This window comes from Kwoniella dendrophila, chromosome 1, assembly GCF_036810415.1.
Source record: "Kwoniella dendrophila CBS 6074 chromosome 1, complete sequence".
In the NCBI taxonomy this organism is placed as follows: domain Eukaryota; kingdom Fungi; phylum Basidiomycota; class Tremellomycetes; order Tremellales; family Cryptococcaceae; genus Kwoniella; species Kwoniella dendrophila.
Window position 1 is genome coordinate 2,798,195 of NC_089476.1, and position 13,976 is coordinate 2,812,170.

General features: G+C 38.5%; 5 protein-coding genes across 5 annotated transcripts; 2 read left to right on the plus strand and 3 right to left on the minus strand.

Moving 5' to 3' along the window:
• Positions 1–187: 187 nt before the first annotated feature.
• On the minus strand, positions 188–2,172 carry L201_000996 (amino-acid acetyltransferase, mitochondrial; the record flags this gene model as incomplete). Its single annotated transcript, XM_066216791.1, has 3 exons — positions 188–1,900; positions 1,961–2,017; positions 2,080–2,172. The coding sequence occupies 3 exons, from the start codon at positions 2,170–2,172 to the stop codon at positions 188–190; spliced, it is 1,863 nt and encodes a 620-aa protein (XP_066072888.1).
• Positions 2,173–2,635: 463 nt separating this feature from the next.
• L201_000997 (ubiquitin-like protein-NEDD8-like protein RUB3) lies at positions 2,636–3,214 on the minus strand (the record flags this gene model as incomplete). The annotated part of the gene is made up of 5 exons (XM_066216792.1): positions 2,636–2,723; positions 2,810–2,892; positions 2,971–3,000; positions 3,055–3,072; positions 3,197–3,214. The coding sequence occupies 5 exons, from the start codon at positions 3,212–3,214 to the stop codon at positions 2,636–2,638; spliced, it is 237 nt and encodes a 78-aa protein (XP_066072889.1).
• Positions 3,215–3,611: 397 nt separating this feature from the next.
• L201_000998 (uncharacterized protein) lies at positions 3,612–8,636 on the plus strand (the record flags this gene model as incomplete). The annotated part of the gene is made up of 6 exons (XM_066216793.1): positions 3,612–3,683; positions 3,767–3,938; positions 4,003–4,996; positions 5,073–5,810; positions 5,871–7,885; positions 7,957–8,636. 6 exons carry the CDS (start codon positions 3,612–3,614, stop codon positions 8,634–8,636), a joined length of 4,671 nt encoding a protein of 1,556 aa, XP_066072890.1.
• A 487-nt stretch (positions 8,637–9,123) lies between these two features.
• Positions 9,124–10,756, minus strand: L201_000999 (uncharacterized protein; the record flags this gene model as incomplete). Its single annotated transcript, XM_066216794.1, has 6 exons — positions 9,124–9,330; positions 9,421–9,524; positions 9,591–9,697; positions 9,768–10,358; positions 10,432–10,630; positions 10,687–10,756. The coding sequence occupies 6 exons, from the start codon at positions 10,754–10,756 to the stop codon at positions 9,124–9,126; spliced, it is 1,278 nt and encodes a 425-aa protein (XP_066072891.1).
• Positions 10,757–11,095: 339 nt separating this feature from the next.
• On the plus strand, positions 11,096–13,441 carry L201_001000 (uncharacterized protein; the record flags this gene model as incomplete). The annotated part of the gene is made up of 2 exons (XM_066216795.1): positions 11,096–13,117; positions 13,250–13,441. 2 exons carry the CDS (start codon positions 11,096–11,098, stop codon positions 13,439–13,441), a joined length of 2,214 nt encoding a protein of 737 aa, XP_066072892.1.
• Between the last annotated feature and the right edge of the window lie 535 nt (positions 13,442–13,976).

Here is a 13,976-nt window from a genome sequence, read left to right on the forward strand (position 1 = left end):
TACAACAGTCATCGTTTTTGACTTCTATTGACCCTCGACTGATACAGTAATAGCGGTAATCCTTTTTCCCCCTATGTCTATCTTAGCCTGTTGATATCGTCGACAATCAAATCAAACATCTATCATTAGAAGAAATCTATTGATTGATCCTTTCCATTCATTATACGATCTCTTGACTCGGTGCATCTTAAACTTTCCATGCACTTGGTATAGCGGAAATTTTCTTTTCCCACCAATCAATTCTTTGTTTTTCTTCATTTTCAACCACTTTAACTAATCTACCACCGCCAAATTCTCTTTCTTTCCATAAAGCTTTTAATCTTTGTTCAGCATCACACCAAAAAATTTTCCATTTTTCATCTTTTGTTTTTTTAAATCCATTTGATCTTTCAAAATACCATTTATTTACTGGATTATTTGATCTACTTCTCCAAACTAAATCTCTACCTATACCTTCACCACTTAAAGAACCTATACTAGGATTTTTTGAATCTAATAATCCTAATCCATAAGTTTCATCTCTTAATCCAACCCATAAAAAATCTACTGTACCATCACCTTGATGTTTTGGATCAACAGCAAATTTATCTAAATAACATATAGCTTCTCTTTTTTCTTGTTTTCCATTTTCATTTGTAAAGGTTAAATCATCTTTACCTTCCAAAGTACATATTGCTGCACCAGCATAATCACCAACAACAATGACGAAATCTAAATCATTTTTTAATCTTTCATAAAAATGTTCTTTATCCAATACCCTCTTGAAACTCTTTTCCAATAAATTTGTCAATTTCTCAGTATCCACTTCGCTCAGAGATCTAAATATCCTGACCGGTAAACCTTTTCTTATTATAGTTGGTGTATCTCTTGTAATTCGACCTTCAGATTCAACTAATAAAGAGTGTGGTAATGATGCAGAATGTTTTGGTTTATTTGTAATCAAATTCGCAATCATTGATGAAGGTGATCTATGTGATACAACTAATGCAGATGATTCTTTTGGCATATATTCTAAACATCCTTTAGATAATTTCAAATTTGATAGTGAGGTTGGATGTGATTCTTTCCATGTTTCCAAGAAAGTATTTTGTATATAATCATATTCAGATGATAAGTTGATTGATAAATGTGGTAACCCCATTCTTGCATATGATGGTATACCACCTTCTCTATTTATAATCAATAATCTCAATGGTGTCAAGTCGTAATTTGCTTGAATTGTTGTTGACGAGGATGAAGTTGTAGAAGTATCATTATTACTCATTGATTTAGCTAAAGCTAATAAAACCTTATTTGAAGATATTCTTCTTGATCTACAATTTTCGTCTAATGCGACAGGTAATAAAACTGGAATTTCACCTTCTTGTACAGCACGTCTAACATGATCTAAACCTTCTTCTTCAATGAAAACTTGATTTTCATTGTCTTCGCCTTGTTGTACATTTAGTCCGGTAGATTCGTTTGTTTGTATTCTACCTACAGTTGAAAAAATGGGTCTTGCTGCAGATCTATGTCTAGATAAGAAATGAACAATTCTTTCAACTTCATTTCTAACTATTGATCTTTGTCTTTGTGATTCAAATCTATCATTTGATTCAACCAAAGGTAAATCATCTCTATCAACAACTATGACACTAACTAAACCTAATTTTTGTAAATGTGCCATACCACGACATATCGAATCTAATTGCGCATCTGTAAATGGTCCTTGAATTTTAACTAATGCTGTTCTTCTTATAATTGGATCTAATAATTGGTTGACTAATGGATTTTCACCTTTAACTTCCGCTGAAAGATCGTTTGGAGTAGGAATAGGTGACGGAGGTGGGGCAAATGATGATAAATATGAACGGGAATCCCTAACAGATGGTGAGGCTTGTAATATCGATAAAATGAAATCCTAAACAAAAATTATAAATCAGCTTATCTGCAGGAACTATGGATAAAGTATGGTTCTTACATTATCTTCACTAGCTATATCTCGAAGTATCTGAGAATCATGCCTGTATCTTGCTTGCTATGAGAATGAGATCAGCTTTGATGATTTTTAAGCCGTGGTTAGTATGATATAGAACTTACGATTACATTTTGTGTTAATTTTCCCTTTCCTCTGATACGAGCTAAAGCTTGATTCCGTACAGGGGAAAGTATGCTTTGTATTGGTGCTTTCATATTGTAATGAATTCAAAGTTGCTTTTCGAAGTCTTCCGATTCAACAACTATGAATAGTAATCGTTGGTTCTCAATGTAATGAGAAAAGCAAATGTTAGTATCGAAAAGAAATCAAAAATCTTGAAAAACACGACTCGTATTTTCAGGATCAACAAATCTGAAATCTCGCCAACTAAGAAGATCTTAGGGAATTTTCCGTCATTTCCTCACACATACATACCAAAGGGATTTTCTGCCGTTGTATGTGTATGAGCTTCAAGCAACTCATTGGCTTACGATGCTATGGCTCAAGATGATCGAAGATTGTTGGGATATATATACATATTATGCATGAAAAGATATATTGATTGAAAAAGGGGAGAAAAAATTTGCCTTTATCTCTCTATATGGGAGTTGACTGTAAGGCCCAATGACTATTACCGGCTTTACTCGGAAACCGTAAACTTCGATTTGTGTTATCTATTTATCGTTGACCACCTCTTAAAGCAAGTACTAAATGGATAACAGCTCCTGCACTAATTTTGTAATCTTGAATAGCTTTATCATCGGCCCTGGAATGACCAATCGAATCGATAGTCAAATATCAGCTTACATCAGCAAAATGTCGATCCGAATAATAAGAAAGATGTTCGCTTACATAGCTTTACCACCGAAAATCAGACGTTGTTGGACAGGTGGAATACCAGCTTTCTCTTCTACTCGTTCTTTCACTTTATTGATCTATAAAGGAAAATATTGTTAGTGGTAGATATAAGATATGGTCTTTTGTTGTATAGAAAGGAATCAGATGGAACTAACTGTCATATCAGGTTGAACATCAATATCAACCTAAAGCGAAACATCAGCTAAGCTACATCCTTTGGTATGAGGTTGTCAGCTTACCTCTTTACCTGTAAGAGTCTATCCAAAGTCGTGGAACCATCAGCCGTATTCTTTGATACTCTTATGAGGATGCATACAACACAATTCTAGGAGGAAAGCGGTAGAATGGAAGGAGGGGGAAAGATGACTCAACTCGACTTACCTTTACTTTAACGATCATTCTGCTTTAGATTCAATTCTACTTCTACGGTTCCTTTCAACTTAGTATGTTCTACCTTATTATGTCTTCGCCTTCTCGTCGTCTTGAAGAGAGTGGTTTACTATGTATTCAATACGTGATGTCTGAAGAAGGAGAAGAAGGAATGAATTGTCAAGTAAAGTAGTGAGTAATCGTTGATTTCTTTATAGTTGAAATTCAGGGTTTTGGTATGTGGGGTATCGTAAATTCAGTCGGTGGAGGTGGTCCAGCTAGAAGTACGCGACTGATATACCTTTCCCTTCCTTTTTTTGATTTTACAGTCATCTTTGCTGATACATGAAAAGCTCAACACCTTCTCATTAACATACTTCAGGAGGTAGCATCTAACTTATACAGTACATGCTAATAGGATATCAAAATGCCTACTTGGGCTACTGTACCGAAAGATACCAGTAAAGATAAAGAAGAATTGCAAGTGGAAAAATCGAAAGTGAGTCTTCCTTCTTCGGCATTAAAGAGGAAAGGGGAGCAGAATGATTCTGTAGATCGGATTCACTGATAGATGATGATTAGGCATCTTCTTCGACTTCTGAAAAGGTCACAAATACTTCAAAAGCTAAATCATTTACACCCGCTAAGTCTAAACAGTCTACCAGCAAGCGCAAGCAAGTGAAAGCGGCGGAAAAGAACAAGGAAACTACTATAAGAAAGGGAGAAGGGAAGGAGGAGAACGTCAAAAGACAAGGTGAGCTGAACATGACTCGACATTCCAAATCACAGCTCATGATCAAACCTTGCTTTTATAACAGGTCATTTCGGTCTTCTCGATGCTGTAATACCCAAACAAGCTCCACCATTGATCTTCTCAGAGAAAACCAATGATGATGGAGAATCATCAAGTTCAAGAAAAGGTCAATCGGAGCCCACTCGTAAACACACTCCAGGATCTTTGAGTTTCACTAAATCTGCTCCTACTTCTTCTGCCCAAAGGAAACGAGGTGGAGGTAGAAAGAGTAACAGTGCAAGTAAAGACAGGAAAGGGAAAGAGAAGGAAAAGGAAAAAGAAGATGAACAGGATGATGGTGAATACAACGAACATGGTTTCTGGATTCCAGCTCCTAAACCACCCAAAGCTCCAGCCTCGGAGAATCATGATACACCAGTCTTAGATGATGTTGACGTTGTTTCACTTGAGAAGGAAGGTCAAGCTACTCCCACCTACAAAAGTAAAGGGAAAGGAAGAGGAAAACAGGTACCTGATTCGTCACCTTCACCACCTCCTACAAAACTTAAAACACCTGCTTTAGCACGATCAGTAGCAGATCCAAAAATAACTCAAGCTCAAGAAACACCTTTACCACCACCACTTCCACTTCCTCAAAATCGGGGACCAAGGAATAAGAAAGATCCTCACTTCTTATTAGATAGAACAGCTAGAGAAGATATCAATCGGCAACTGAAACATCATGCTCAAGACAAAGTTGTACAGCAAGAACCTCTTTTCCTTCCTAATCTGTCTCCTGACACGGTTGAAAGCGATCATCCACCTCAAATTCTGCAGAATGAAGAAACTGAAGAAGATGAGAACGTGGAATCTCCTGTTGAAAGACCCGTCACTAGAAGGTCAATCACTAGAGAGAGGTCATATAGAGCGAACACAGATGAAGATTATGACACAGAACCAGGTGGAGGTATCCCTCCTCCTTCTTTTCTAGTTCGAAGACGGGAAATGGAACAAGCGAAAATTGCAAAGAAGAGATCTGACAAGGAGGAGAAACATAGAGGTAGGCACTCAAGCCGAACGTAAGTCAGTATATCGAAGTTTTTAGCCAAGGTCAGGACACAAGTTGATAGTACTTATTTTGACTCTCTGTAATAGCCCACAGCCTGCTTCAGCTGAAACAACGGAGTTGGTTCCATGCAGTGATGATGAAGCTCCTCTCCCTACTCGTCATTTCGGTATCGAGATTACTCCTTTTGTCGATAACTCACCTTCCCCGCATTCGAAACGGAAGAGCAAACCAAGTTCTCGCAAGACTAAGAGATATGGGAAAGGTAGATCTCATGCTTATCAACATGGCTATCCTCTTCTCTACGGCAAAGAAAAAAGTTCTACTTTAACACCTCCTCCGCCACTCGCCGAAAAGTCATCGTATAGAGGAGCGAAAAGAAAAGGCTCTACTAGTGGCTGGATTGATAATGATCCCTCTTCAGATTCGAACGACGAAGAGGATGGCGTAGCTGCTCTATATGCATGGGATCATGGTGAACGATCTCGGACCGGTAAAAAGAAGAAACGGTGGACGAGAAATGGTCCGCCACCTGATCAACGATTACTTGGATTATTTGGTGAAGATGAAGATCAACCTCATAGATTCCGACATAAACGAGGTAGAACGCCTAAATTCAGAGTTAGCGAAGTTCTTAGACTTAATGAATATGAAAGAGGTCAATATAATGAGGACGACGACGACGATGATGGATTCGATCATGATGCTGAGAGAAGAAGAAAGAAAAGAAGAAAGAAGGATATAGTTAAACGACATCATGTAGCAGCCAAAAATCAGCCAAAATTAAACATGACTAGGAATAACTCATGTCAAGCCAGAGTCACTGGGTAAGGTCTTCAAATCATTCGTCAGTCAATAATGTACCAAGCTGATTATTCCGGATTCAGGTATCTCGAAAAAGTTGGTCAAACTTTAACTTTACCTAAACGACCACTTCATGATTCTAAAGCTGTTCGAGGTAAAAGCTATAAACGAATGCAAGGCGTACCTTTATATGCATGTAAACCAATCGACACAATCTCTTATACAGACTACGTTAAAAGATATAAAGAAGATCCACCTTCTAAATCAGAATCAAATTCATCGAAAAGTAACCCTTCAAATCCGCATCGCGAACAACTTGGTCGTAGGATCGATGAGTTATTAGCTGCTGGTAGGAAATCAAGATTTGAAAGAGGTATAAGAAGACAAAGACCTATTACAAGAGATATTACACCTAGATTACCTTTAGTAACTTTAAAACCATCTCAAGATGATCCTCAAATTCTAGATGCCATAGATGTTGAGCCTTCTAAACCTATCAACAGAAGAAGAAGAGGGTCTTCATTAGGTAATCCACTTGTGCCTAAGAATGTACCAAGGTTGAGATTTACTAAAGATGAGCCACCTTCCAATGATGGCAATGATCGAACAGAAACGGGTACAAACACAAACACAAACTCAAGATCGATTGAAAGCTCAGAACCTAGAGATGCTGCTTCGGTTTTAGGACATCTCTTTCCAATACAAACTTCGAAATCACCCAAAAAAAGAGAAATGCCACAAGCTTTCCGACAGAATGACAAACTAAACTCACCAGAGATAGAACTCAGTGACGATACTCCTGAAAATGATTCAGAGAATCCTCAAAATCACTATCATACTGCTGATCCCATTATTGAATACACTCAAGAGTCATCACAAGTACCTCAAGCGGAACAAAATCAAACAACAATGCCAGATGATTTCGCTCGACCGGCACCTAAGCCAATGTGGCAGTTACCTGACGATGATGTTTCTCGCCCTGCAATAGACGAGCTTGCAGAAAACCAATCTCAGTTGCAAGACGAGGGGAACCATGTGCATACACCTGATGCAACTATCAACGATGAAGCTGATGTTCCTGGTATAAACTTCCTGCCTCAGGTGAATCGAGAGGATATACTACCGCAAAAACAGACAGAATATGATCAGCAAGAAGCTAACCAGCCTGAAATACCAAATTTGGATAATGATAATGATGCAGAAATGGTATTTGGTTCTCAAATTAACTGGGAGTATATCGGAAATCAAATTGGACCTTCTCAATGGGAGAGGCTTGATGCAGATCTTGCAGAAAGAGAAGTCGAAATGGAAAGTAAGAGAAATAACAAATCAGCAAGTACAAGTCAACACGAAGTTGGCAGAATTTGTACTTCCAACGACACCACAAATACAGCTCAAGAGGATGCGTTGGATCAACTGTTTCCGACAAAAGAAAATCAAGGTCTTCCTATACAACCTAAAAGATCGCAAGCTACAGCTAGGAGAATGACCGGCATGGAAATTACTGAACAATTACTTCAACGTCCAATTTTACCTTCAATAGCTCAAAATATCGGCAAGACTTTCATCAATACCAATACCAATACCAATACCAATACCAATTCAAATTCAAATTGCAATGTAAATTCTTCCGGAGAGCGACGTTCTGTAGGAAACACTAGTCGAAGAGCAAGAAGAGAAGAAAGAGAAAAGAGAGTAAGGGAAAAAAGATCTAAAGCGAAAAGGAAAGAGGTACAAACTAAATTGGATTTTACCTCAAGGTCAAGTATCTCAAGATCGAGGAATGAAATGAGTGATGATGATGATGTTTCTTTGAGATATGGGGATGCCCAGGAAATTACAATGGATGATCATATTGATATACCTCCTCAACAAGCTGAAGCAAATGGTATCAAGAGAAATCTAACGTTGAGCGAAGAATATCGAAATATTCATCCTTCAGCTAATCAAACTACATTAAACGCTCGTGCTACTGCACCATCAAGATTCAGCTTGGGTAATCAACCTGTTATCCGGAATTACAGAGAAGCTGTACAACCGAGTATCAAAGCATTAGAAGAAAGAAATTCAAGATCATCACAAGAAGCATTGACGAAAGGTGAGTATGCGTCAGCTTCTGAACCCTCAATGAGGTTATAGCCAATTGCGATCGCTTATACAATTCATCAGTCTTCGTACCTCCCATCACTCGAAAGATAGGTAAGATCATATCTCGAGATGAAGAAGATATGAGAAGTGCGGTTTATGAACCTACTCAAGTTTCCACCGTGATTCCACCAGCTGCACAAGGTTCAATTTCTGTATCAAGAACAACATCAACATCAAGATCAAGATCAAAATCCAAATCTCGTGCTAATTCTCTACGGAATCCAGAGAATCAAAAGAAATTCATTGGTCAATGGACTTCTGAAATTGAGCCAATTCCCCAAGGTCAACAAGACACTTTCATCCCAAGGTATCATGTAAATCCTTCTGAAGATCCAAGAAACGACACGAGAGGTTTAAATGATTCTTACCATAACGATCATAATCTCATTAATGAAGCAAAGAATACCGAAATTGATTCAATCGATAATGAATTTGATGATAATGATTGGATGGATTGGGTAACGTATGAAGCCGATACTCGCAGAAACCAAGGTGGAAATCCATTCGAAAATGATTCGAGAACATGTGGATCTACACCTCAAGCGACTGGACATGATTTTACTTACCAAAATCAATTCCAGTACCAATATCCCAACCAAAATCAAAGTATCAGTAATCATAATAGCACAAATGTAGAAAATACAAGTAGAAAAGGTAAAAGACGAATGTCCGCAGCAGATTGGGTTGATTCGCAACCTTGAAAAACCATAAAAAAATTCCATTCATATCGTAGGTTTATGACACCGTAAACGACATATGAAAATTATTATTCATCAAGGCTTAGACAAAAAACATCAAAAAGAATCAAGGACTTTATTTAGTTGTATACCAATGATGATTCAAATATTCCATAGTTACATTTAGGACTGTACAGTAAATGTGAACAGGATTTTATATGTGAATAGAAACGTAGATCCGATATTCATCGAGTGAAGTTATATTGTAAATATTGTAGAATAGTGTAAATAAAACATATATATATATATAAGTATATAAACATGCATCATATCATCATATGTCATTCTGGTGTGAGATAATTCGATAAAACGGTAAAATGGCGCATATTACGTATTGAAGATGCCTACTATAGTACAACTTAGGTTGATGCACAGGATATAAATCAAGTCCAAAAGGCTTGCGCCTTGTTCCAAATATACAGTACGTTAAAAAAAGGACCAAAATATCCTGCTAAGTCTCAGTTGGATCAGCTTTCCAACCTCTTTCTACACCCTGTCTTTGTTTCTTCTTTATCCATTCATAAACTACACTAAAATCTTTTGTTGACCAATCTTCATCTTCTTCCCTACACACGGCTTCATATATACTTTTGGCTGCCCATGTCATAGGTATAGGTAAATCTAACACTGATGCTGCTTCTAACGCCAATCCTGCATCCTATTCGTAATGAAGTATGTAAGTATCAGCTTACAATTACCTCGATAGGATCAATCACATTACTGTAGAGGAAAAGCTGATTACACCCACTTTTAACATTAAACGAGTTTGGAACCCACCCGAATAGCCTCTTTCTCCCGGTGATCCCTGTACCTCCTTTAATGGTGTATTGATCCTGGATGACCACGATTGACCTATTGACAAATCAGGTGAATATTCGCTTTGAGTAACTCTTTGACAAACCCCTTGAGACAGCTCACCAGAAGAAGAGTTTACAACGCCATGCAATAAAGTAGGATCTATACCTAGACTACTACCCAAAGCCAGACCTTCTGCTAACGCAATTTGGTTTATAGCTAAAATTAAGCTATATGGAGAGAGATACGAGGGTGATCAGTTGATGTTGACCGTTCATTCAGCTAAAATGGTAGACTGACTTATTACAAACTTTCACACCTACACCTTTGCCATTCCCACCACAATATACCAAACAGCCTTCTTTAGCCATAGTCTGTAGTAGCGGTAAAGCTAAATCTGTAGCTTGATCTGAGGGCGATCCAAACATGATTGTCAATTCACCCTTTTTAGCTGCTACTGTTCCACCTGACACAGGTGCATCTAACATGACTACTTTGTTGGCAGTTTGTTCATGCATCTTCTGAGCTATTGCAGTTGCTGAAGTTGGTGATAAAGTAGTACAGTCTATCAAAATTGTATGTGGAGAAGATATTTGGCTGGAGCTGGAAGAAGAAGATAAGGGGGTGATAGTTGTTGAGGAGTTCATTGGCGGTGTTTTACTGGAAGGTATTGAAGGTCCAGGTGAAATCGTAGTCGAAGACGATATTTCCTCGATTCCATCTTGATTTGCAGAGTTACCCTTTTCATCGGAAGAAGAAGAAAGAGGATGTGTATCTTCAGGCAATTCTTGTAAACCTGATAATATACCTGTACTTTGGTCTAAATAAACACTTTCAACTTGTGGTGTAGATGGTAACATTGTTAATATACGAGAAGCTGTTTTGGACATACTATCAGAATCAACATGTTCAGCTATCTTGGATACTTGAGAAATAGCTTTACCCCATATAAATGTGAACTCACTGTTTACCATTCTCGACTCTTTCTACCATAGATGCTAACTCACTACCACCTCTATCACGTAATTCAGAAAGAAAAGATGATACTCTATTTTCATCTTGCTCACATATTGCGTATCTTGGTGTGGACAAAGATGAAGGACCAGAAGAATTAGCTTGAGCAAGGTATGTCTTAGTGAAGAGATTCAATGCCATGGGATGACCTGTCAACAGATGATTAATCTTGCATATCCTAATGATTTCGACGAAATTGTCTCACCCATAGCTCCAAGTCCTATCCATCCTATGGTTGATGCTCTTGAGCGGGCAATCTGGGTAGGCCTAAGCATCTCGCCGAAGCTTGTATCAGTCAGATATACTATTGTCAAGGTCAATGATAGTACAAGAAGATAAGATAATGAATACAAGATTCATTTTCAACGGAATGACCTTCACCTTAACAAATAGTCAGGTGGACATACTCCACCGGCTGTTATGCCCGGATGAATATCGGTTAAACCCACAGATGGAAACTATGCTTAACTATTTGGTTCCGTTTCTCAAAAGCAACGAGCGAGAGTAGGAGACGCAGAAAAAGAATGGAAAAGCCAAATTTGTATTCTGTTTGTCTTTTCTGGATTGAAACTTCCTCTTGAAAGCACTATCATCTCAATCACAATTCACTTAAAATGCCTCGTTCACCTTCTCCTCCGCCTAGAGGAGGATATAGATACCCATATCGAGATGAATCACCACCTTGGAGTTCAAGAGATAGGGAAAGGGATGATTACAGATATAGAGGAGAAAGTTCGAGATATAGAGAATATGATAGTAGGAGAGATTGGAGAGACGATAGAGCAAGTGGTGGACCAAGTGGATATAGATCAGGTAATACATACTATGGTGGTGGAGGAAGTGGTGGACGATATAGAGATGAGAGATATAGAGATAGAGATGATTATAGATATAGGGATGAAGATAGAAGGAGAGGTGGAAGCCCGTTAAGAAGATCATTTTCAGTTTCGTCAAAAGATTATGATTATGATCCATCACCATCACGACCTAAACCTACCGCAAATACAAAACCAGCCGTTCCGATAGCTAGATCAAGATCCAAATCACGCTCTAGTAGAAGTAGATCCAGATCAAAATCAAAATCAAGAAGTAGCTCAAAAGAAAGGGAGAAAGAAAGAGAAAGAACAGGTACACCTGAAGAAGGTCAGATAACATCGCCATCACAACCTTCTTCAGTATCTGATAACAAAGTAGGAAGTTCAGGGGTTCCAGGCAAACCAACTACAAATCCCGCCGGTTTACCACCTAGACCTAAAGCAACGTTACCACCACCATTACCTCCTCTAAGTAGTAGACGAAGATCAAGATCACCTCCTCCATATAGAAGTTATGCTAGAGATAGGTCCAGATCAAGAGAAAGAGAAAGAGAAAGAGATTGGCGTGATAGGGACAGGGATAGAGGAGAGTATTATAATGATAGTAGAAGATCTAGATCACCTTATTCACCTGGACCTTTACCTCTTCCTCCTTTACCACCGTTATCTAGAAGAAGAGGTAGGTCACCTTCAATAGTATCAACAATTTCAACTAGATCGCCTGTATCAAGACATTCACCGATAAAGAGATACAGAACTAGATCCCCATCAAGATCAAGATCCATATCTAGGTCTAGTTCAAGAAGTAGAAGTAGAACAAGAAGTAGATCACCACGACCTTCTATACATAAAGCCAGACCAAAATATCCTTCACCTACTCCACCACCACCTAGAGCCGCAACTAACCGACCCATACCTATCGCTACACCGATAAATGGAATGCTACAAACTCAACCTAAAGTCTCATTAGGTGGTAAGATACCACCTTCAGCTCCTAGATCGGAAAGATTACCCATAGGCGTACCACCAACTGGTCCAAGAGCTTTAGCTCACCTCAGTACACCTATCATAACTCGGCCACTAGGCGGGCCTGGAGCTGGATTGAACAGATCAACACCTTATACTACTGCTAGCAACAGTAATACCGCAACGCATGTGGTTAAAGAAGCAGTCAAATCTTCACCCTTGACTACAACATCTGGATTGCCTGACCAATCGGCCACCTCTGCAGGAACACCAAGATTATCTTGGTCAGAAAGGAAAAATCTCATATCGCCTTCAACATCAACTATAGCAAATACTCCAGAACATAAACCTAGTCCTACCCCTACTCCTACTTCTAATGTCCCCCTGGCTTCTACATCATCTACATCATCTATAGATACTTCAGCAGGTATAGTAATCAATCCTTATACTGGTAAACCGTTCGGTCAAGCTCGAGCTGCAGCAACTGCGGCAACAGCTTCAGGCTCTGCTCAGAATCAGCTCCAAGGAAGTTTATCTCCTGCTAAACCAGCAACACACAAGGAAGATATCAAACCTCAGATTGAAGGATTGAAGTCACGTCCACAAACACCACCTGTCATATCGTCGAATTCTCAATCTCAAGATATCAAACCTTTCTCAGAAACTCAACGACCGCCTACAGCTCCTTCTCATCGTACTGTATCTTCCACAGCACCTACACCCACACCTGCGTCCGTGCCTAGCTTAACTGAAGCTGAAATAGCTGAAAGGAAAGCTAAACTAGAAGAAGAGAGGATTTTAGCTGAATTACCAAGTTTGAAAATACCTTTTGGTGGATTACCTTGGGAAATTGAGGTGAGTTCTGAGTTCTATAACTTTTCTACCTTTATTATTATTCAGATAGCCCATGTAGCTATATGAATAATAAGTATCAAGGGACTTACAATTATCAATCTTCAACTAATATCACGACTTATAATATTATAGTTATCGAATCATCATCATCATATGTTGACCCTCTCAAACAATACGTTGCGTTTGCAGTCCGCTGCTAGATATGCTACAATGGTATTGAACGACGCAGAAGCTGAAAGGATAGCAGCAAGTGAAAGAAGAAGAATATGTGAAAGTCAATTATTGAGTTTTAGTATGGGTGTTGGGATCATACCTGGAGTATAAGATAACACTTGAAGGACTGATAGACAATGTCCTCTTGGAAAATTCTGTATAAAGTCAAAAGATATTTTGTATGCGTATGTAATTAGGTATGATTGTAAAACCATATAATGTATATATATATATACAACACTGCGCTTTGCTTTATGTTAAAATGAGAGTAATCACTCTGCGTATTACAACTTACCTAAGCCTTATTGAGGAATTCAAAACGCGATTCCATATATATTGTACTCTGTTTTTCCCTCCATCTATGTAGCTTTACGCATGATCTAGCTTTCTCTTTCAACGTCGTGATACATGTGGGTCACATTGACAGCATGCGAAACTTTCTATTTGGACTATTTGTTACAACAATATACAATGAGAAAACATGAATGTGAAGAGGACGGACTAGATCCGGGTAATGCTAATTTTGTTCCCACTTAAAAATATGCTCTCGGTTAGGCTTCTACGAGTGTATGAGTAGGTAGGTAAATCTTCTCTCGATATATTCCGAGCTTCTCTGTATGTAATATTTTGCTACAAGCAGGGCAAA